Source organism: Ailuropoda melanoleuca, chromosome X (assembly GCF_002007445.2).
Source record: "Ailuropoda melanoleuca isolate Jingjing chromosome X, ASM200744v2, whole genome shotgun sequence".
Classification (NCBI taxonomy): Eukaryota; Metazoa; Chordata; class Mammalia; order Carnivora; family Ursidae; genus Ailuropoda; species Ailuropoda melanoleuca.
The window spans coordinates 44973089-44998303 of record NC_048238.1 but is presented as its reverse complement, the minus strand read 5'-3'; the positions used below and the strand labels follow the sequence as shown (position 1 = coordinate 44998303).

General features: G+C 36.3%; 1 protein-coding gene across 8 annotated transcripts in view; it reads left to right on the top strand.

Annotated features, from left to right (window-relative positions):
• WNK3 (WNK lysine deficient protein kinase 3) overlaps window positions 1-25215 on the top strand; it is a 154762-nt gene that overhangs the window by 5968 nt on the left and 123579 nt on the right. For 7 of the 8 annotated variants that reach the window (XM_034649330.1, XM_034649327.1, XM_034649328.1 and 4 more), the window contains exon 2: window positions 16050-16695. In XM_034649330.1, coding sequence (XP_034505221.1) covers window positions 16159-16695 — 537 coding nt within the window. In that variant the 5' untranslated portion in view covers window positions 16050-16158. Of the gene's footprint in view, window positions 1-14228; window positions 14360-16049; window positions 16696-25215 lie in introns of those variants that run through there. The other variant, XM_034649331.1, reaches the window with a different exon arrangement.

The window sequence follows — 25215 nt, the reverse complement described above, 5'->3', positions numbered from 1 at the left end:
TGTCCTATTCATTTAGGAATCATGTAAGATTATTTTAGTTCTGTTACTTGTAAAAATGAGAATTAAAATTTAGCACAGCACAATTGGTTGGTAAATCTCAGCCTCTAGTTAAGTGTAATTAAAATTACGACGTTATTTTGAATAGTTTTAAACACTAGGGGATGTGTTTAATAGAAGAATGGGAAATTGGCTTGATTGGCCCCAAGACCTCTGGGGTGCTAGTTCAGCTCTGACAATATCCAGTGCTGCCCAGAGAGTAATTTTTGTCCTTATGAGCTGCTGTGGCATTTGCATTCAGAGTTAGCATTTGAAGGTTTCTTGCAAGAGAAAAAAACCCTTGAAGAGATGTGGTTCACTTACTAAGGAACCTTTTCAAATGTACTGATAACTTACTCTGAAGCTGTTAGTCCAAATGAATTTTGGAGTATGACTTACCCAGCATATTTGTAAGGTTCTGCCATTCATTCAACAAATATTTATTGTGTTCCTCCAGTGTGCAAGGTTGATGTGTTGGGAATAGACGAAAAGGAAGCAAAGTAGGTAATGACCCTGCTCTATTTGAGGTTACATTACAGTGGGAGGACAACAGACAGTCAACAAATACATCAGAACATAAATACTAAGAAGAATGTGTTTTTAAAAGATTTTATTTTTAAGTAATCTCTACACCTAACATGGGGCTCGAACCCACAATCCCAAGATCAAGAGTCGCGTGCTCCATGGACTAAGCCAGCCAGGCACCCTGAGAAGCAATGTTTTTGGTTTTTTTTAAAGATAGTGTTTTATTTTATTTTTTTAAGATTTTATTTAGTCATTTGAGAGAGAGCACAAGCAGGGGGGAGGCAGAGGGAGAGGGAGAAGCAGACTCCCCATTGAGCTGGGAGCCCGATGTGGAACTCTGTCCTGGGACCTGGAGATCATGGCCTGAGCTGAAAGCAGGCGCTTAACCATCTGAGCCACCCAGGCGCTCCCTGAGAAGAAATGGTTTTAAAGGTTGCTGGGATGTTAGAGAGAAGCCTCTTTAGCTCAGGTGGTTAGTTTGGAAGGTTTCTTTGAGGAGGTGACTTTGAACAGAGATCAAAATGTTAAGAGACCAGCAATTCCTAGTATCCTTTCTGTTAATTGTTATTTTGTTAAATTGATAATTTATCTCTTGTAAACACTTTAGGTTTCTTAATATTTTTAATGTGTGAGTTACATGCTTTTGTTTCTAAGGAAAAAAAAAAAACCCAGGTACATTTCTTATGAGAAGAGACCGTGTTCCCAAGTGAAAATGTCACTGGAGTAGGAGTCAGCCTGGGTTCTGGTCTTGCCCTCAGTGTGATCTGGTGTAAGTCTGTTAAGCATCGATTTCCTCATTTGTTACTAAACAAAGCAAAAGCCCTACCTATTTTGCAGGTTTTTTTTTTTTTGGCTAATTGAGAAAATATACTTTGTAAATTATACAACCATGTATGAAATACAATGTATTCTATTAACATTTTTGGAGTCAAAGTTTCTCAATTGAGAAATGTTTTCCTACCAGTTTAAAGCTTTCATGTCTCTAACCATCTGGTAAATTTTAGCACCAAATATTTAACTCATTGATTAATCAGGAGGGGTTGGATTCTTAGAAAGTGGTAGTGTGGTAGAAAGTATGTTGGATTAGAAAACTGGGGTTCCAGAATTCTCCCCTTCACTTACTAGCTTTGTGATTTGGGCAAGACGCTAAACTTTTCTGAGCCTTCGTAATTTTCAGAATTTGGGGTAATACCACATAGCTCTCAGGGTTGTTGTTAGGAGTAATTGAGTTAAATAGATGAATTTCTTATGGAAACTATAAAGCAAGGCTTCATAACCTTTTTCTGTAAAGGACCAGATTGTAAATATTTTAGGCTTTGCGGGCCATGAAGTCTGTTGCAACAGCTCAGCTTTGCTGTTGTAGCAGCCATAGGCGATATGTAAATGAATGAGTGTAGCTGTGTTCCAATAAAACTATTTATGAACACTGAAATATGCATTTTGAATAATTTTTCTGTGTCATGAAATACTATTCTTCTTTTGATTTTTTTTCTCCAACCATTTAAAAATATAAAAATTTTTCTCAGGTCCCCTGCTGCACAAAAACTGGCAGTGAGGTGAGGTGAGTTTGGCTTGAGGGCTGTATGTATTTTTGCCACCACTGTTGTAAAGGGTTAGGCAGAATAAAGTGTTAATTAGGGATTTGAGGGTAGGTGATTGATAAATATAAAGCCAGGTACCCCAATAAATATAAATTGTTTAGTTTTGACGATGGAAGAAGATGGAGATAATTTCAACCCCTTTTCTAATGTGGACCTAGAAATTTCTTCACACAAAATGAACATCTTTAAATAAGGAAATGATCTTGCCAAAGCAAAACTGGATGATGGAAGTGAGGAAGAAGATAGTTTTAGTGCTATAAACTCCCAAGGACTGTAATGTGGTTATGCATTGTATGTATCTGCAGTTCAGGATTGTGTATAGTGTTATGCATGTGGCTCCATGTTATATGTGGCCCCATACTATGAATAAAGAGTGGACTTGGGAGTCCAGTGCCTGAGTTGAATTCTGACCCTGGTTTTTACTGGCTGTGTGATTTTAGACAAGTTAACTTAATTTTTTGAGCCTAGTTTCCTCATTTGTAAAATGGGAATAAAATATTATCTACCTCAAGATTTTTGTGATGATTACATGAGAAAATGCTGAAGGGGCTTACAGTGCTTGACACAAAGCATTCAGTGTTAATTGATGCTATTTATTTGGATTCTGTTGTATATACCTTATTTGTTTTCTTCTTCCTTCAGTTATTTTGAGAAATTATAATATCCTTAACTGGTTCTTTTGTACAGGTTGTCGATGCACAATTCTGCTTTAAAGGATTAAAATAACATAGAGGTAGATTAAAACCCTCTTAAGGTCCACCTTTACACAATTTCTGCCCTCCAGTGGGTAACTATTATTAAGAGTTGACTGTAGGCGCCACCCTGGCTCAGTTGGTAGAGCATGCGACTCTTGATCTTGGGGTTATAAGTTCAAGCCCCATGTTGGGTGTAGAGATCACTTAAAACTAATTAAAAAATCTTAAAAAGAAAAGAGTTGACTGTGAACTTGTATAGTCCTTTTCCCCTGTATTCACTTGCATATGCAAATAAAAAATAAATATTTTATGACTCGCTCTTTTCCCAAAGAATATGACTTAGGGCTCTTTTCATGTCTCTCTCTCTATATATCTTCACACCATTCTTTTTAATGAATACATAGTGTTTAATACTACTTGCTTCTTTAACCTGCAGGATAAATTAAGAGCATATCTTTCCAGGCTTTTTTATATGCACTTAAACATATGTGAGTACCTTTAGAAACATAAGGTTTTGTGGTTTTTTTTCCCACATAAATGATGTGTTGTATATGCTATACTATAATTTTTTTTTCGCTTAATAGTATCTATGTGTAGGAGATTTTAATACATTAGTATATATCCTTCTTTCATTTTTTAAACAGATGCATATTATTGCATAGTACAGATGTACCACTGCTTATTTTACCATTCTCTTATACATGGATATTTAAGTTCTTTTCAATATTTTTTGCTATTCCGAACAATGCTTCAATAAAAGTCCTAGTGCATGCATATTTGTATACATACAAGAATATTTCTCAGGTAGATACTAAAAAGTGTAATTGCTGGTGGTAAGTATGCATTAAGATACTTAGAATTTGTCAAATGAAAAGGCTATTCCAGTTTGTCTGCCAAGAGTGCATGAAGTGCTGGGGCGCCTGGGTGGCACAGCGGTTAAGCGTTTGCCTTCGGCTCAGGGCGTGATCCCGGCGTTATGGGATCGAGCCCCACATCAGGCTCCTCTGCTATGAGCCTGCTTCTTCCTCTCCCACTCCCCCTGCTTGTGTCCCCTCTCTCACTGGCTGTCTCTATCAATGTCAAATAAATAAATAAAATCTTTAAAAAAAAAAAAAAGAGTGCATGAAGTGCTGAATTTCTTATATGCTTCTTGAAATGTAGTATTAACAGATTTTTTGGCTCATCTGATGGATAAAAAATGTTATTAAATTGTTTGAATTTGCATGTCCCTGCTTAATAAAGAGTTTGAGCCATCCTCCTATCATCCACATATTGGCCATTTGTATTTTTTACTGATTTTTTTAGTTCTTTATATATTCCAGATATTAATGCTTTGCTATACGTGTTGCAAATATTTGCTCCCAGTCTGTTGCTTAGCTTTTAACCTTGTTCATGGTCAAATGGACAAATGTGTTAGCTTTTTTATTAATGGTCTTTGCATTTTGTTTTTTTATGAAAGCCTTTCTTCAGGTCAGAAATATATCCAGCCATATTTTCTTTTGATAGTTATATAGTTTTGCTTTTATGTTTAGCTCTTTAACCTACCTGGAATTTATTTTCGTGACTGGTTTTAAGTAGGGCTTTAATATTCCCCCCTTATAGACAGCCAGTTATTCTGACAATGTTTATTATGCTATCTGTTCTGTGCTGAAACTACATTATTTAACTTACTATAGCTGTATTATATTACAGTTTTCTTTATATAGGTATTGCATATTTCCTCTTTAGTTTATTCCTAGATGAGTATGTTACAGCTTTGTTGCTCTTATGTACAGGATAGTGTGTGTGTATTTAAAATCTCAGTGACCTGACTTACTCCAGACACCCACCCCTTCCCTCCCCTTCCTAGTGCTGCCCACCTCCAGGTCCCTCACCTTAGAATAGCTGTTTTTTAAAATTATATCTTCTAGCTGATTATTGCCAATGTATAGCAAAGCTATTGATTTCTGTTTGTTGATTTCATCTTTGACCTTTCTGCTGAGCTCTCTTAGTTCCTATTACAGTTTTTAGTTGATTTGCTTGGATTTTCTAGGTAGATAATCATATAGCCTGCAAGTTTTGAATTTTGTGTCCTACTTTCCAATCTTCATACATCTTGTTTTATTTCCTTAAGTGGTAGCAGTGATAATAAGAATTCTTGGCTTATTCGTGACTTTAATTATTGTTTATGTGAAGGATGCTTAACCTCACTCATAAGATAAATGCTAATTAAAAGCACACCGAGATTTCTTTTTTAAAATCTATCAGAGTGTTAAAAGTCAAAACGTTTGATAACACCTTTTTGTTGTCAAGGCTATGGGTTAAAGGACGCTTTCACACATTGTAGGTGGGAGTTTGAATTGGTACAATGCCCATGGAAGGCAGTTTGGCAGCATTATATAAGGATACATATGTATTATGTGTATTATTCTGGATATATTAGCATACTTCAATAAAAGTTAAATATGCACATTTCTTTTGATCCAGCAATCTCATTTCAGGAAATATATATATATATACACACACCCACACACATATACAAAATATGCAATGCTATTTGTCATAACAAATAACATAGCAAATAATTGAATACTATATACTATATAGGTTTTAAAAAATAAGAATGAGGAACCTCTATATAGTGATGGGGAAAAATATTAAGTAGTTGTGACTATAAACAAAAGTTTGGTATATACTATGCTACTTTTTGTGTAGGGAAGGAGAAAGAGAACATATATTTATATTTGCTTATTTGTTTAAAAAACTCCAGAGGGCTACACAATAATCTAATGAGTGGTTGTTGGGGGAGTGGTGGGAACTGAATGGATGGGAAACAGGGTTGGGAGGGAACCTGTTAATTATATACCTCTTTGATTTTTGAATTTTAAGACTCTATTTTTAAAAATTAAATTAAAAATGGTTTCTTGAATTATTTCAACTCCTCCAAGAACATTTCTGTTTCTTTTGATCTTTCTTTTCTGTGTTACAGGTTTTCTCCAAATGGCTGTCTCCTGGTTCTATCCGTATTTAAGAATGAGCTAGTAGAAGGGCCAACTGGGAGTTCTATGTATGGAGACAGGGTTGTCAACTGGTAGGCTTTATTTTGGGGTGAGTGGGTGGACAGCTGGCTATTACACTTGGAGGACCCAAATACCAGAGGGCAAAGGGCTTTGCTCTGGGGTTCCCTTATTCATCCAGGTTTGTTGAATTTGATATTCTGTGTGCGAGAATTTTTTTCTTTGGTGGAATGGGGAGGTGAGTTCATCAACTGTGTCATAATTCAGACCTTCAGTTAGTCCCTTTTGTTCAGCGTTGTTTTTTTGTTTTTTTGTTTTTTTTAACTCTGGCGCTTTATGGGATCACTTATCTCTGGGGTTTGGTCCTGCAAGTCTTCTCCATCCTGGGTTGGAACCATTTCTGTTACATATTTTAGGTTGTAGTATCCTTTGATTTGTTACTAGCCAGTTCTTTTCTGTCTGCTTTCTGTCAGAAGTTGTTGAAATCTTGTATTTGCTATGCCATTTTCCATTTATGTCCTTGGCTTGTGACTTATACTTTTGTACTTTTTTACCATCACTTTTCCAGGTCTCAGAAAGTACAAGAGATATAAGTGTTCAGTTCAACTTCTTGAACCAGGAGTCAGCAGTAGTATATGTTAAACTTGGGTAAACTGTAGGCTCCTTGAGGATAAGAACTGACTTTCTTTCTTTTATCCCCAGATCCTGGCAGTGCTTGGCACTTGGTAAATGTTTATTGATGTGAATATATATATATGAGGGAGAGAGGATTGTTAATGGGAAATTTACGGTATAATTCTGATAATTTATATAAAAATTTTATTGAATTATGCTTGACATATTATGTATTAATTTTAGGTGTACTACATAGTATTTTGACAATTCTATACCTTTTGCAGTGCTCACCACAATAAGTGGTTACCATCTGTCACCATACAATGTTATTACAATATAATTGACTGTATTCCCTATGCTGTACTTTTCATCTCTGTGACTTACTTATTTTAGAACTGGAAGTTTGTATCTCTTAATCACTTCCCCTATTTTGCCTATCCCCTCACTCCTCTCCCTTGTGGCAACCACCAGTTTGTTCTCTGTATTAGCGAGTTTGTTTCTCTTTGTTGTTTTTTCGTTAGTTTTGTTTTTTAAATTCCATACATAAGTGAAATCATACGGTATTTGTCTTTCTCTATCTGACTTATTTCACCTAGCATACTACCCTCTAGGTCCATTCATGTTATCATGAATGGCATGATCTCATTCTTTCTTATGGCTGAGTAATATTTCATTGTGAATATATACCACATCTTCTTTATCCATTCATCTCTTGGTGGACACTTAGGTTGCTTCCACATCTTGGCTTTTGTAAATAATGCTGCAGTAAACATAGGGGAGTATATATCTTTTTGAATAAGTGTTTTTGTTTTCTTCAGGTAAGTACCCAGTAGTAGAATTACTGAATCATGTGGTACTTCTACTTTTAGGGTTTTTTTCCTTAAGAAAGGGAGGGTGGAGGAGCAGAGAGAGAGGGGGAGAGAGTATCTTAAGCAGGCTCCATGCTCAGCATGGAGCCCAACATGGGGCTTGATCTTACAACCCTGAGATCATGACCTGAGCTGAAATCAAGAGTCAGACGCCTAACTGACTGAGCCACTCAGGTGCCCCTAGTTTTTTGAGGAACCTCCATACTGTTTTCCAGAGTGACTGCACGGTTTACATCCCCACTATCAGTGTACCAGCATTCCCTTTTCTCCATATGCTTGTCAACACTGGTTATTTCTTGTCTTTTTGATACTAGCCATTCTGACAGGTGTGAGATGATACTGTGGTTTTGATTTGCATTTCCCTAATAATTAGTAATATTGAGCCTTTTTTAAAGTAAGCTCTATGCCTAACATGGGGCTCAAATTCATGAACCTGAGATCCGGAATTGCATGTTCTACCAACTGAGCCACCTGGGTGCCCCATACTGAGCATCTTTTCATGTTTCTGTTGGCCATTTCTTTGTCTTCTTTGGAAAAATGTGTATTCAGGTCTTCTGCCCATTTTTTAAAAAGATTTTATTTATTTATTTGTTTATTTATTTATTTAGTGTGAGGGGGGAGAGGCACAGGGGAGAGGGAGAGAATCTCAAGCAGATGCCGCCATGCTGAGCTTGGAGCTGGATCTCACGAACCTGAGATCATGACCTGAGCCGAAATCAGGAGCCGGACGCTTAACCAACTGAGCCACCTAACTGCCCCTGCCCATTTTTAATTGGATTATTTGTTTTTTGTGTGTTGAGTTGTATGAGTTCTTTGTATATCTTGGATATTAACTCCTTAACATATAAGTCATTTGCAAATATTTTCTCCCAATAAGTAGGTTGACTTTATTTGCATTCTTTCAATTGCTGATTCTAAAAGTTGAAATTCTTGAGCCGTTGATTGACAAAGTACTGATTTTATGCTGAATTTCTCATGGATAGAACCATGATAAGCTATGGGGGAAAATTATTTCAAACTTTTCACTCAAATGCTCCAGGATTATATATCAAACAGGTTAAAGGAGTAGATATAGGGTACACATTTGTGAGATTTTTCCCTATAATTTCAATCTCTGTGGAAGTGCTTTTGTAGTAATCTTTATACATGTTCCTAGTTTGTTACCATTTTATGAAAGGAAAAATGGTCATGCACAGGTTAATGATATATAGCTGTTGAACTTAGTAAGAGACTTCAGTTTTGAGGCCTGATTTTTGTGGACTATTTCACCGAGGTATGTTTCTGCATTGCTGAATGTAGAAGAGGTACATGCCAACATGGTTTATTACAGGAAAGATTTAAAAGAATGCATTATATACTTATCAGCCTTACTAAGTGAGTCTACTGAAAATCATTTAATGTTTTTTTAAAGTATTGTTGAATAGTACTTTAATATAGTGCTGCCCCTAGGGGTTATTAAGATGTAGAAAATAAAAACTTCTATTTATTGATTATTATATTGTGCCAGGCACCGTGCTAAGTAGTTTATATGTATATTTTCATATCAGTCCTGTGAGATTTTGCAAATGAAATCAAGAATGAATGAGGTAAAGTAATTGGCCCCAAATCTCCTTTGAGTAATGAGAGGCAGAACCAAGATTTGATTCTAGGTTTCTCCCACTCCAAAGCCTGTGTTCTGAAACTCTGTTTTATAGACAAGAAGCTTATGGATCCATGATGGGAAGGCCTTAGATATTCTATGCTTGGTGAAGTTCTTGGCCTAGTTTTCTTTTTTTAAGATTTTATTTATTTATTTGACAGAGAGAGAGACAGCCAGCGAGAGAGAGAACAGAAGCAGGGGGAGTGGGAGAGGAAGAAGCAGGCTCCCAGCAGAGGAGTCTGATGCGGGGCTCAATCCCAGAACACTGGGATCACGCCCTGGGCCGAAGGCAGACGCTTAATGACTGTGCCACCCAGGCACCCCAAAATTTGTTTTTCTTATTTGTTGTGTTTGTGTTTCTCATTTGTTGTCTATTATTTATTTATTTTAAAAAGATTTTATTTATTTATTTGACAGAGAGAGAGAGAGAGAGACAGCCAGCGAGAGAGGGAACACAAGCAGGGGGAGTGGGAGAGGGAGAAGCAGGCTCCCAGCGGAGGAGCCTGATGTGGGGCTCGGTCTATGGCCATACCACCCTGAACGTGCCTGATCTCGTCTGATGTGGGGCTCGAACGCCAGGATCATGCCCTGAGCCGAAGGCAGATGCTTAACGATTGAGCCACCCGGGCGCCCCGTTGTTTATTATTTATTGATGTCAGGTCTTTTCCCTTCAGAACAGTGATTCTCAACCCTGGAGGCAAGGCTGAAGATAAAAAGAATGGACAAAATTAGAGGGGGGAGGGGGAAGATAGAGAATATACTTTTAAAAAGGCGTATTTGATATTATGGCTTTGATTTTAGTCAAAATGTTTTAAGATTCATAAGAGAGACATCATATTTTATTGAAATATAATTTATGTGCCATAAAATTCACTAATATAAATGTAAATGATGTTTAGTAAATTTATGGAATTGTGTAACCTTGATTACAATCTAATTTTAGAACATTTCCATCACCCCCAAAAGATCCCTTGTTCCAGTTTGCAGTCAGTCCTGTTCTTACATACTTCAGCCCCAGGTGACAACTAATCTATTTTCTGTTTCTACAGACTTGCATATTCTAGATTTTTCATATAAATGGAACCATATAGCATGTTGTCTTTTCCTCTGGCTTCTTTCACTTAGCAAAACGTTTTCAAGGTTTATCCTTGTAGCATGTATCCATAACTCATTCCTTTGCATTGCCGAATAGTATTCTACTGCATTGATATAACACATTTTGTTTATCCATCAGTTGACAGACATTTGGATTGTTTCCACCTTTTGGCTGTTGTGAATAGTGTTGCTATGGACACTTGTGTACAAGTTTTGTGTGGACATATGTTTTCATTTCTCTTGGGAATATGGTGTCATGTAGTAACTCAATGCTTAATTTGTTGAGGAACTGCTAGGCTGTGTTCCAAAGCAGCTGCACCATTCTACATTCCCACCAGCAATGTATGAGGGGTCCATTTTTCCACATCCTTACCAACACTTGTTGTTGTCTGTCCTTTTTATCATAGCTATCTTCATGGGTATGAAGTAATATTTGTGGTTTTGAGTTGCATTTCTCTAAAGAGTAATGATGTGTAACATCTTTTCATGTGTTTATTGGCTATTTGTATATCTTATTTAGAGAAGTGTCTATTCAGATCTTGAGCCCATTGGATTATTTATCTTTTCATTATTGAATTGTAAGAATTCCTTATATAGAGACGCCTAGGTGGCTCAGTCAGTTAAGTGTCTGCCTTCGGCTCAGGTCATGATCCCAGGGTCCTGGGATGAAGTCCCACATTGGGCTCCTTGCTCAGCGGAGAACCTTCTTCTCCCTCTGCCTACTGCTCCCCATGCTTGTGCTCTCTCTCTCTCTTTCCCTCTGACAAATAAATAAAATCTTAAAAAAAAGAAGAATTCCTTATATATTTTGACTACCAGTCCCTTATCAGATATATGATTTGCACATATTTTAGGTCAGTCTTTTTGCTTTTCACCTTCTTGATGGCATCCTTTGAAGCAAAGAAGTTTTAAATTTTGATTAGATCCATAGTCTCAATTTTCTCTTTTATCACTTGTATTTTTGTAATTGTATCTGGGAAATCATTACTTAACCCAAGGTCACTAAGATTCACTCCAATGTTTTTTTCTAAGAGCTTTATAGTTTTAGTTCTTACATTAGGTCTATGATCCACTTTGAGTTTATTTTTTTGTATGGTGTGAGGTAGGAGTCCAACTTTACTCTTTTGTATGTGGATATATCCAATTGTCCCAGCACCTTTTGTTGAAAGACTGTTCTTTTCCCATTCAGTGGTCTTGACCTCCTTTTTGATAATCAGTTGACCATAAATGTTAAGGTTTACTTCTAGACTCTCGATTCTATTCCATTAATCTACACTTAACCCTTGAACAATGTGAGGGTTAGGGGCACCAATCCCTGTGCAGTTGAAAATCTGCATATAACTTTTGGCTCTCTAAAAATTTAGTAGTAATAGTGTACCAAAGCTTTACCAATAACATAAAAAATTGATTAACACATATTGTGTATGTTATATGTATTATATACTGTATTCTTACAATAAAGTAAGCTATGGAAAGATGTTATTAAGAAAATCAAAAGAGAAAGCAAATTCATAGTACTGTAAAATATCCACGTACAAGTGGACCTGCGCAGTTTAAACCCATATTATTCGAGGGTCAAGTATATATATCTATCCTTATTCTGTTGTTCACTTCTAATTTAATTCCTTTGTGGTAGGAGATCATACTTTGATTTCAGTTCTTTTAAATTTATTGAGATTTATTGTATAGTATATGATTTGCTCTGAAGATTTTTGTATGTGTGCTTGAAAAGAGTGTATATTTTGCTCTTATTAGTAGTGTTCTATAGATGGCAGTTAGGTCAAGTTGGTTGGTTGTATTGGCCAAGTTTTCCAGATTCTTTTTGATTTTCTGTCTGGTTGTTCTCTCCATCACTGAGGATGGGGTATTAAAATCTTCTGTTATTATTGAATTGTTTATTTCTTTCCAGCTTTCTCGTACTTTCAAATGTCCCTCTTTGTCTCTAGGAACATTTTTGTCTTGGGTTGGTGTTTTCGAATTTAGAAGACTGGGGGAACACTCATTTTGCCATTCCTCTTAATTGTTTCTTCTTATTCTTATGGTTTGGGAAACCAGGTGACCAAACATGTTAGAATTATTATACCAGAGCAGCACTACTATTAGGGTTCTGAGTAAGATTTATATATTTTTTCTTTTTTTAAGATTTTATTTATTTGTCAGAGAGAGAGAGAATGAGAGTGAGTACAAGCAGGGGGAGGGGCAGGCAGAGGCAGAGGGAGAAGCAGGCTCCCCGCTGAACAAGGAGCCCAATGTGGGACTTGATCCCAGCACTCTGGGATCGTGCCTGAGCTGAAGGCAGATGCTTAACGGACTAAGCCACCCAGGCATCCTGAGATTCAATTTGTAAAAAGATATGATGCAGTTAAAAATGTTTGATGGCTTTTTCCAACTTAAATTCTCTAATTTTACCTATTTTTTTTTAAAGATTTTATTTATTTATTTGACAGACAGCCAGGGAGAGAGGGAACACAAGCAGCGGAGTGGAAGAGGAAGAAACAGGCTCCCAGCGGAGGAGGCTGATATGGGGCTTGATCCCAGAACACCGGGATCACGCCCTGAGCTGAAGGCAGACACTCAACGACTGCGCTACCCAGGCGCCCCTCTAATTTTACCTATTTTTGTCTGCTTAGAAGTCTTTTTATCTTACTTACGGATCTCTGCTCTTGAGGTTTCTAGATAAGTGACCTTTAGTTAAGTGAAGTAAATAATTATTCTTACTTAAGAATATCCCACCTACAATGGTTACATTTGGGGAATGTGAGTGAAGGGTATACTGGATTCTTTGTATATTCTTGCAGGGTTTTTTTTCTATGTCTAAGATTATGTTAGAATAAGTTAAAGAAAAATCTCTACCTCTGTGAGGCATTGTTAGATACTTTTTCTCACTTGGAGGCAATACTAGTCTTATTAGATGACTTTTAAAGTGTATTGATTTGGCAGTGTAACCTCACAGAGCACTTCTTAGCTTTGGCATTAACACAGTTATTTCCTAGTCTGTCATCTGATAGGCAAATTTCTGGGAGTTTTTATAGACTCTTCTTTTGCCCCACAACCATATTCATTTAGATGGTAAATCTTGCATTTAGTATTTGCTTAACATGTCTTTAATCTGTCCCTCTTGCCACTATTTTCATTTTATTTTTATTTATTTATTTTTTTTTTTTTAAGATTTTATTTATTTGACAGAGATAGAGACAACCAGTGAGAGAGGGAACACAAGCAGGGGGAGTGGGAGAGGAAGAAGCAGGCTCATAGTGGAGGAGCCTGATGTGGGGCTCGATCCCATAACGCCGGGATCACGCCCTGAGCCGAAGGCAGACGCTTAACCGCTGTGCCACCCAGGTGCCCCCACTATTTTCATTTTAACCTCAGCATCTCTTTCCTGGATTATGGCAGTAGCTCTCTAACTGGTCTTCTTGTTTTACTGGTCTTCTTGTTTATGGCATAGAAATCCTGGGTGACTATCTGTCTCTCATCTACCTGCTTCTAATATGTGAGTAATCTCTTCATGGTACTACTCATATGCACTTATTCCATACTATTTCATGACTTTGCTTGCGATCTTCCCTTTGCTTGGATCAGCTAATTTTCTTTCTTCAAGACTCAGTTTGGGTATCTTTTCCAGGAAACCTTACTTAGAGTATCTGACTTCAGGTTTTTGCATGTAGATAACCAGTAGTCCCAGCACCATTTGTTGAAAAGACTGTTCTTTATTGAATTTTCTTGGCACCCTTGTTGAAAATTAATCAACTATGAATATGTGGGGTTTTTTCTGGACTGTTTATTTTTACTCCATTTATCTATACATCCTTAAGACAGTGTGAGTATCACACTGTCTTAATACTATAGCTTTGTAGTAGGTTTTAAAATTGGGAAGGGTTGGGGCACCTGGGTGGCTCAGTCGTTAAGTGTCTACCTTTGGCTCAGGGCGTGATTCCAGAGTCCTGGGATCGAGCCCCACATCGGGCTCCTCTGGTGGGAGCCTGCTTCTTCCTCTCCCACTTCCCCTGCTTGTGTTCCCTCTCTCACTGGCTGTCTCTCTCTCTGTCAAATAAATAAATAAAATCTTTAAGAAAAATAAAAATAAAATTGGGAAGGGTGAATCTTCCAACTTTGTTCCTTTTCAAGATGGTTTTGGTTTTGTCTCTTCTAGGCCCCTTGAAGTTCTATATGAATTTTAGGATCAGCTCGTTAATTTCTGCAAAGAAACCGGCTGGAATTTTGATAGGAATTGTGTTAAATGTGTAGAACATTTTGGGGTGTTTCTCCTCATTTTGTTTTAGTTCAGGTTGGTTTTCTTTGGTTTTTCAAATTTGGTATTTCTGTATATGCTTGGTTTGACATGAAAAATTGTGCCTTTTGAGGCATATAACATGGTAATAGGTATATAGGCTTAATTTTTTGATGCATGTTTGTGGTGGGAAGGGAAGAATTTTCTTATCCGTAGTTTGACCATTTTTGAAAAACTTTTTTTTTTCTTATACATTCCACATATTTCCACAAGTTCATTGTGGAAAGTTAGAAAATACAAGAAAGCAGAAAGAAAAAAAGTTCATAATTCCACCATTCAGTGTTAATAGAGTGTGTACATGTGTGTATGGAAGCTTATTGTATATGTTTTTTTCATTTAATCATATATAGGGACTGTCTTTTCATCTCGCTAAAAGCTGCAGTGTTTTTCTTTTTTAAATTTTTTTTTGTTTTTTAAGTAAGCTCCATGCCTAGCATGGGGCTTGAACTCATGACCCTGAGATCAAGAGAGACACACACTCTACCTACTGAGCCAGCCAGACACCCCAAAACTGCAGTGTTTTTTAATGCTGTGTCACATCTCATTTTGATATTTAACCAAACCTCTATTAGGCTTATGTTTAGGATAGTTTTTCCAAATTATAAGTGCTATAGTTAAATCTTTGCCCAGATTCTTGACTATTTTCTATGGCAAGTTCCTATAAGTGGAATTGCTGGTTCAAGTGGATGCATATTTTTGTCTTTCTTGCCATTTTTTTAGTATAGTGTCTTAATATTTGACAGTAATTTCTTTCTGTTAATATATGGGGGTAAACTCATTAACAAGTATTTACATTATTTGAAACTACTGTTAGATGTTCATAGCAGCATTATTCACAATAGTTAAAAGGTAAAAAAAAAATTCATTGACCAGATGAATGGAGAAACAAATGTGATATACCCACACAGTGGAATATTGTTGAGTCTTAAAAAGGAATGAAATTCTGATACATGCTGCAACATGAATGAACTTTAAGCATTATGCGAAGTGAAATAAGCCAGGCACAGAAGGACAAATATTGTATGATTCCACTTAGATGAAGTATCTAGAATAAGCAAGTTCATAGGGACAGAAAGTAGAATAGAGATTACCAGAGGCTGGGCAGGTGGGGAGTTTAATGGATATAGAATTTCAGTTTGGAATGATGAAAAATTTCTGGAAATGGGTAGTGGTAGTGATTGTACAGCATTGTGAATGTACTTAATGCCACTGAATTGTACACTGAAAAATGGTTAAATGGTAAATTTGATATTCAGTATGTTTTACCACAATAAAATATACTACTATTGGATTAATTTCAGAATTTTAGATAAAAACCACTTACTGAGAAATTATGTGCTTATTTTACTTATTGTGTGTTACATTGTAGCTAAGTGAACTCAGGGTTTGGATACTTGTTTTAAATATGATGGATTGATAGATGGTGCTGAGAACTAAGTTTCTCACCCGATTCATGCAATATGAAGATTTATTGAGCTGTATGTGCCAAGTAGTCTGCTAGGCACTGAGGACTACAGTGGTAAACAAGATAAGACATAGTCCCTGGAGTCTTCTGGTTGCTAAGATTGGACAGAAAAAGAACAAACTTCTTATTAAGAAAAAAAGGGATTAAGTAATCAGGTGACTTGTTTTCTCCTTAATGATTTCCTTTGTGGGATGATTTTAAAATATCCTTTCCCCCCTCCAGGTTGCTATGGAAACATACGACTAAATAAACGGAAGTCCATTCTGATACCTGAGATGTAACTGGACTAAAGAGTGGAACAGGAAAAATTTTAGTGCCAACCTCAATTACAATGGCTACTGATTCAGGAGAACCAGCTAGCACAGAAGATTCTGAGAAACCTGATGGAGTTTCATTGGAAGACATAGCTCCTCAGCTTGCAGCAACTTTGACAGTGGAAGCTAGACTAAAAGAAAAAAAGAGTACCTTTTCTGCTTCTGGGGAAACTATAGAAAGAAAGAGATTTTTCCGAAAGAGTGTTGAGATGATGGAAGATGATAAAGTTGCTGCATCTTCCTCCAAAGATGAGAGAATGAAGACCACAGCAAATATTCCAAGAGTAGAAAAGCTTCCTACAAATGTGCTAGGAGGTGGACAAGAAGTTAAATACGAACAGTGTTCAAAGGCAACTTCAGAGTTCTCAAAAGAATGTCTCAAGGAGAAAAATGAAAAAGAAATGGAAGAAGAAGCAGAAATGAAGGCTGTGGCTACTTCTCCTAGTGGCAGGTTCCTGAAATTCGACATAGAGTTGGGAAGAGGAGCATTTAAAACAGTATATAAAGGATTGGACACTGAAACATGGGTTGAGGTTGCTTGGTGTGAGCTGCAGGTGGGTATATAATCTTCTTGGTTTTAATAAATTCCAGTTTTAGCAGCCCTGGCCTTCTGAGTGATCCAGGATTAATGTATATCATGGATAAAAATAAATTGAAAGGCTTGTTCCCTGCCTTCCTGAAATTATGCTGTATTCTTGGATCGTCTTAGGAGCTCATGGCAGCCTTTTTTTCCTACTGTTGTTTTCCCTCCTGTTTTAAAAGGGAAAAAGTCTATCAATGCTTTCTTTGGGAAAATGCTCTTAATTTATTAATGTTGGGAAATCCCCAAAACTCTTGAGGTCTCATTTTGAAAACTTTTAGTAAGTTTTAGTTAGTTGCCTTATTAGTTGATTGTTGTACTAAGTGTTTGGGAGTGTGATATGTCAGAGATATATTTAGTGCAATACCTCTCTTTTCTCTTTCAACAAATTTTTTGGGGTTCATATGGTGTTTTTCAGAACAGAAAATGTTATGCTTGATTCTTTGAGGACTTCTATTAATATAAACTTGTCCTTGCTTTAAATTTACCTCAAAGAGCATTTCTGGAAGAAATAATCACCAGAACCTACTGAGGTTAGTCAAAAGGAGAAATGAAAACAACAGGAGACTAGTTGAATTTCCTCGATATTTGGTTCCACAATATTTGTGTGGTACTTTTAACTAATGAAGGACTAAATGGGGACAGAACATCATAGAGGGATTATAATAAGAATAGTTTTGGATAGTTATAGTTCAAATATAAAGAAAACCTTTGTGACCTCAATCAGCCCATGGGAAATGTCAGTGTTCACATGAAATGCTTAAAATTAAGATTGAATAGAGCAGGTCACTAAGTACAGGCTCTTGTTGTTATTCAGATTCCAGTGGTCTCTGTGCATGTGGATGTGTATGTAGGTGCTGTGATTTCACCCATTCTGAATTTGCTCTAGGTTTCCATTTAGAAAGGTTGAAATTTAGTCCAGGTTCCTGCATTTCTAGGGAGCTTTTTGTTTAACAACATGGTTTTGAAACTTCACTGTCTGTAAGAGTTAGTGTTTGCTTCATATGAGGATTCCAGAGCCTATTGTCAGAGATTCAGATTCCATAAGTCTGGGGTGGGATGTAAGACTGCAATTTTAACAAGCTTTCATAGTGCTTTGAATGTGACAAGTCCCTTGGCTCTCTGGAATGCAAGTTACCTAGCATTCCAGCCATTCTGGTAGTTCTCGAAAGGTGTGTGCATGTGTGGTTTGCTTAGTTTGCTCTTCACCCCCTTGTTCCCCTTTCAGAATTTTAAAAGGTCACGGGGCGCCTGGGTGGCACAGCGGTTAAGTGTCTGCCTTCGGCTCAGGGCGTGATCCCGGCGTTATGGGATNTAAAAGGTCTGTGTCGTAGTAGAAATATTAGGTCATGTGAACAAATAAACATCAAAAGCACCTGAAATTCCACTATTTTGAGGATGCTTTTAAACAGTATTTATCTTTCTGGACTCTTTTTTTTCCCCCCAAATGTGTATATGACTATTTTTTCTCCACAAAGTGGGATTCTTACTATAAGATTTTACAAAACCTTTTGTTTTTACTTATCATGAACATCTTTTCATTACCAGTAATTGTGAATTAAATTATTATTTTTAATAGACACCTTTATAAGTTATTTAATCAGTCCTCTGTTTTTGGACATCTAGAATTTTCTCCAGTATTTCACTATTATAAACATGGTTGTGATCAACATCCCTGTATATATAGTGAAAACTGTGTACATTTTAATTTCATCTCTTCATTGTGATGTCGGTAACACTCATCTTTTAGTGATACTCTGTCTATAAATGGGGGAAATCATTTCCATTCACTTGGTAGTAAAGTACATAGTAAAGATATGTCAGGTATTTTGCAAATTGTATACTCTAGCTATGCTAAGGAGGCTTAGGTAAAACTTAAAATATTCTAGTGGTAGGGACCACTTAGGGGAGTGCGTTCTATCATTCCCCTGTGGAGAGACTGAAAGAGCCCATGAGGTCTTACTACTCAAAGTGTGGTCCCTGGACCAGCAGCATGGACATCACCTGGGAGCTTGTTAGAACTACTCAGGTCATGATCTCCAGGTCTTGGGATTGATCCCCACATGGGGCTCCCAGCTCAATGGGGAGTCTGCTTCTCCCTCTCCCTCTGCCTCTCCCCCTGCTTCTGCTTTCTCTGTCTCTTTCTCTCTTAAATGAATAAATAAAATCTTAAAAAAAAAAAGAGAACTACGGGTTCCGACATCTCATCCCAGACCTACTGAATCAGAATCTGTTTTTTAGTGACACACAGTATGCACAGTAGTGTTTGAAAAGCCCTGAAAGAAGGGACCACCAGTCCAAGAGCTAGCTGAATCAGAGGAGGAATTCCCTTAATACACCCACATGAGCTTTGTATTATATCATAGATACTGATTTCTGCTATCTGCTCCAGCCTTTCCAAATGAGAATCTCCAAAGAGATGGGCCCCAGAAACTTATTTTTTGAAAGTTCCCCAGGTGATTGGACACATAGCCAGATTTGGTAATATCTCAAGTAGAGCAAATGTTGTAAATATATAAAATACATTTTAACTTACATTGAGAATAATTGCAGTTTTCTATTCTGAAAGGAATGTCAGAATTAATGGACTTAATTGATACAATTTTTAGACATCACTTCATTTTCTGCATATTTGGAATTAGGAAAAACTAACTTATGAGTACTATGCAATTTGTAATGTATAATTTTTCATATTTTTTTCACAAAGTCTTCTTTGTTATATAAACAGTTTTGTAAAAAAAATCCCAGTCAATAATTTAAATGTTTAAAGTATTCCAAATTCTTCTCCAATCTTTGTTTATGTGTATGTGTTTGTGTGTATAGTATATAAAATTGGTATGTCCATACTTTTGTTATCAATTTGATATGTATTTTCTATTTATTAACATCATTAAAATATTTTAACTGTATTTTATTGCATACATAACACCTCTTGCTTAAACTCATTCCCTGAAATTAGGCAGTTCTTTTTTTTATTTCATTTTTGCATGTTTGATTTAACAGCTTAACAAAAGGCTTTTACACCTTTTTCGCTTGATGGTGTTTCCCCCACTGTCGATATTTGAGCCTTGTGTAACATTGTTAAAAGCTCCATATCCATTTGTTTAGAATACATTGACCTTATGGCAGTGCAAAGAACCAGGAGAGAGAGATTTTACTGCTGATATTTGACTTTGAGGATGTTAAACAAACAAACCCTTTGATGATGTAGGTCAGATTTAGGATTTGGCCATAAACATCTGCATTTCAATAGTTTGTCTTATTTTATGGTTTCCATAACTTGATTTATGCATTAGTGGAAAGGCTGACCAATTGTTCTTTGTAAAAAATTTGCTAAACTACTTGGTAAATTGGTAATTTACTCTGAGTGAGGGTTATCAGTCATAAGTGTTGTTTGGAAGACTGTTTATTTTAGTTCATGATGTTGAAAGACCTGGTCAGATGTTACTGAAAGACTTGTTTAATAACTCTTAGAAGGAGTCAATCACAAAAATTTGTAATATTTTCCTCTTCGACTAACAACTTGAGAATCAACAGCACTCTCCTTTTACACATGGAAACATAACCAGTTTTTGCTTTACTATAATTTGGAAAAAATACTTCCACTAGTGCATTTTTCATTTGTTTTCTTGATGGAATTGAGTTTTCATATAATGGGGCTATTTTCCAAATGAAGAGACATCATAGATATCTGAAAACTTTTTTGTGATTTGACTGTTTCTAAAATGTATTTGAGTGTTCTTATAATAACCTTCACTGTGGGGTCAGATATGTGATTGCGTGCTTCTCAGGGTAATTAAATGGGCCTCCTTTTTTATTTTAATTAAAAATTAAAAAAAATTTTAATCCCAATATAGTTAACATGTAGTGTAATATTAGTTTCAATATAGTGTACGGTACAGTGATTCAACAATTCCATACATCACCCGGTGTTCATCAGGACAAGTACTTTCCTTCATCTCCATCACCTATTTAACCCATCCCCTTATCTGCCTCCCCTCTAGTAACCATCAGTTTGTTCTCTATAGTTAGTATCTGTTTCTTGGTTTTCCCCTCTCTTTTTTCCCTTTGCTTGTGTGTTTATTTCTTAAATTCCACATATGAGTGAGGTCATATGGTATTGATTTTCCTCTGACTGACTTATTTCACTTAGCAGTATACTTTCTAGTTCTTAATGGGCCTCCATCTAACAACTAGACACATAACAAGTCTAGCTGTAATCTCTGAACTGAACCAAAAATGGCACTGAAAAGAAAGATTTTTTTAAAAAGACACAGTTGACTGTAGCAGGTTGACATGTTGAGTGAGCATTCTAATGCACTTTCATTATAGTAGTGAATATATTCAGAGCAATGCAATGGAAGTAGCAGTCTAAAAATCTATACTTCCACACCCAAAGCACCTATCACAATTGTGGAGAAACTTCTTTCCATTTTATTGTCATTCATCACCTAAAAGCACTTTGGGGAAGTGTATTTTTCAACACCGGCCCTACATTTAATTGTAAAATTAGAATTAGATAATAATGTGAAAACAGCTAAATTTCCAAAGGAAAAATTTAAAAAATATATGCTAGAATTTCTTTTTCTGAATAAATATTGTGGTCCAAAGTATTCACTCTGGGATACTTTTGCTCTCAAAATATTTTTGTTATGGTCTTCTTGGAAATGTTTCCAGGTTCTGTTTGAGCTGCACAACAAAATGCTTCGTTACATATAGGCACACCCAATTTGATTCCCCTGTCTCTTCATCTGACTTTAGCCCTCAAAGTGGAATACTCTCATGGACAGAGAAGATTACATTGAAGGGAGGAGGGATAAAGCTTACTTAAATATATATATTCTAGTCTCTTTGTTTAAAAACTAGTCACGTAACTTTATCAAGTACAAACCAAAGGCATATGTTTTCATAAAATGACAAAGGGTGAGAGTGTCAGGAGACAGACTTGATCTGGGAAATAGCATTTATTTTCTCAGTTCAGAGTTAGTTTTGAACTATCTATCTGTTTGATAGCTCAAAGAACAAATTGATACATCTAGTAGGCTAATTACACTCCAAAGATGCCCATGTCCTAATCCCTGGAATTTATGAATACCTTACATTGTAAAAAGGACTTTGTAGATGTGATTAAAGATTTTGTGGTGGGTAGATTATCCCAGATTATCTGGGTGGGCCAAAGGTAATCACAAAGGTCCTTATAAAAGAGAGAGGAAGGATGGTCATGGTCTGAAGATCTGATGATGGAAGCAGAGGTTGGAGTGATGTGATTGGTGGAAGTGGGCAGTGAGCCAAGGAACATGGGAAACCTTTAAAAGCTAGAAAAGTCAAGGAAACAGATTCTTCCCTAGAGCATGCAGAAGGAACAGAACCTTGCCAATAACTTCATTTTAGTCTAGTGAGACTCGTTTTGGACTTCTGATCTCCACAAGTAGAAGATAATAAATTTGTGTTGTTTTAAACCACTAAATTTGTGGCAATTTGTTACAACAGAAATAGGAAATGAGTACAATACCCGCAGCTGCCATTCATTCATTTGTCCATTCAACAAATAAATATTCAGTTCCATATGTGTTAGAACTGTGCTAAGTGCTAGAGACATAATGGGGAGGAAAAGCAGACACAGGCCCTATTTTCATAAAACGGTAGAGGGAATTTATAGTCAGTAAGAAGGCTTGGAGATGGGAATTAGTGAAAAGATCAAAGGGCTGTTAAATATAAGTTTGTTTGAAGGAAATGGTAGGGTAGGGAGTATCGGGCAATGGGGATACCACTGCTTTACTACTTAGTTTTCTTTTTTTAAACTTTTTATTTTGAGATAATTTGCTACTAACTGAAGAGTTGCAAAGATAGTACAGAAAGTTCTGGTATGCCCTTCACTCAGTATCCTCTTATGTTGATACCTTAACCAGAGAACATTTGTCAAAACTTAAGAAATTGAAATTGGTGTAATAACTATTGACTAAAGTCCAGAACTTACTTGGATTTTACCAGTTTTCCTACTGATGTCCTTTTTCAGTGCTGTGATCCCATTTAGGATCCCACATTGTGTTTAGTTGTTACATGCTTTTAGTCTCTTCTTAACTGTGACAGTTCTTCAGTCTTTCCTTTTTCATGATCTTGAACTTTTAAAGAGTACTACTCGGTTATTTTATAGAATGTCCCTTAATTTGGGTTTGCCATGTTTTCTCATGATTAGATTTAGGTTATGAATTTTGGGAAGAATACCACAGAAGTGATTCAACCTTCTCAGTGCATCGTAGCAGGGGGTACATGATATTGGTTTAGATTACTGGTGATGATAACCTTGATCACCTGGTTAGGATGGTGGCTTATAGATTGTTTCCTACTGTAAAATTAATATTTTTCCCTTTGTAGATTAATAAATATCTTGGGAGTAGGTACTTTGAGACTATGCAAGTATTGTTTTCTCCTCAAACTTTGCCCAGTTGTTTTGGCAACCTTTGGTGTATCTTGCCTGTAATAAGTGTTACTGTTGATGTTCTAATAGTGATTTTCTATTTCTCACATTCTTTCTACAGTTATTAATTGGAATTACCTCTTAGTTTTATGTGGTCTTTTCCTAAGTATGACTGGTAAGTTTCTGAAAGCCCAACAATTGGGGAATTTGTGGTTGAGGAACTTCAGTATATTTTAAATTATTAATAATGGTATCATATACCTTCCATTTATCAAAATTAATGTTAATTGAGTACTTGTATGAGTACCTGGATAGGTACTTAATTTGAATATTTTATTTAATTTTCATAAGAGTTGTATGAAGTAGAGATGATTAGTTTTCAGGTGGTGGAACTGAGGTTTAGATACATTAAGTAACTTGCTCAAAGAGATAAAGCAGGGATTTGTATTCATCAATTATACATATGAAACATTTACATAGGTGATTTAAGAATTTTCCCCTCATTAGTAATTTGAGCAGATCATTCTTTTGTTTTTAATCAATTTAGAACAGTTTCATAAATGGATCCTGTTTAAAATAAAGTTCTTAATGTTAAACTACTAAGGCTCAAGGGATATTTAATAGTGTCATTGAAAGACACTCCCTGGCCTGGGGCCTCTGAGGAACAGTTTAATGGCTGGGTTGCCTTGGTTCAATGTCTGGTCTTCATCTTCTGTCAGTGTTCAGAGATGTTTGGAAATGTTGGGGAGACTGACTTGTGTTAATTCAAAAGCCTAAATCTAGGGCACAAATTTATTAATTTAGAATGAGGAATACAGTTGGTAGGTCAACGAGTTCTAGTTGGTCTGTAGGCTAGATACATGGGACGCTAAATTATAATCAGAAACTGGCTTGGTAAGAATAGAGTCAGAACAAAGGAACTAGAGTTCCTGTGTGTTCTTCTGCCAAGACAACAGACCAAGCAAATGAACTGTATGCTCAGGTTCTGCCTGAATGAGGACACCCTCTTTGTTCAAGGGTACTGGAAGACAAGTGAACCTGGTTCTGTATTTGGTTCATTCCCTTTTCCATGTGCTATCTTGACTACCATTGATGAGCACTTTCTAAAAAGGTATTGATACTATTGCTGTCTAAAAGCTTTAAAATGCTAATATGGCCAGGCTGTAACTATTATATGCTGATTTCTTGATTAGTACTTTGGTATTACCACTTATAAATTATCATTATCCTAGTGTGTGTTTATTTCATATAGCTTTAGTTCTGGGATACTATACCATCTCTCCAAGGAAAGTGGTTTGTGAATGAGGTATCTGCAGTCATTGCTGTGAAGACTGTTTCTGAGAGGCAAAGCAATGAACTAGAGAGTACTCAGGATTCAGAATATGGCAGACTTGGGTTCCAGTGTTGCCTGTGCCAGTTGGGTATCTTGGGCAAGCTAAGCAGCTTAACATTTTGGAGCCTTAGTTTTTTACTTTTTAAAAAAGGAATATAATATTTCTGATATGCAAAAGAGAATAAAGAATAACATGATGGAAATTGTGTACCTGCTGCTCAGCTTGAGAAATAAAAATGTTGAGGATCAGATATAATGATTATAAAATGTGGCACATGGTTAAGTGTTCAATAAATGATAGTGATAAAATACTGAGCAGCCTCATATTTATCCAAAATACTCATTGATGGACTGCTTTGTAAGTTAAGCACCATTTTGAAGCCTTCATTGTGGTTTTCCTTCTTGAACAAGTTATAATACAGCTTTTATAATATTGTTGATGATTTCTTCCATTCATGTTTGCAGAAACAGAGCCACATAGTCACTGACCTGCTTATGTAGTTCATTGTTGGTGTTTGCATTAAGAGACATAGCTGATAAGGCTATAGTTTATGTTTTGGAAATGAAATGTTTCTTTTTTGTTTCGTTTTTGTTTTTACTTAAATTCCATTTAGTTAACATACAGTATAATAATAGTTTCAGGTGTACAACGTAGTGATTCAGCACTTCCACATATCACCCTGTGCTCATTACAAAAGCACTCCTTAATCCCCATCACCTATTTAACCCATCCCCCCCCCCCC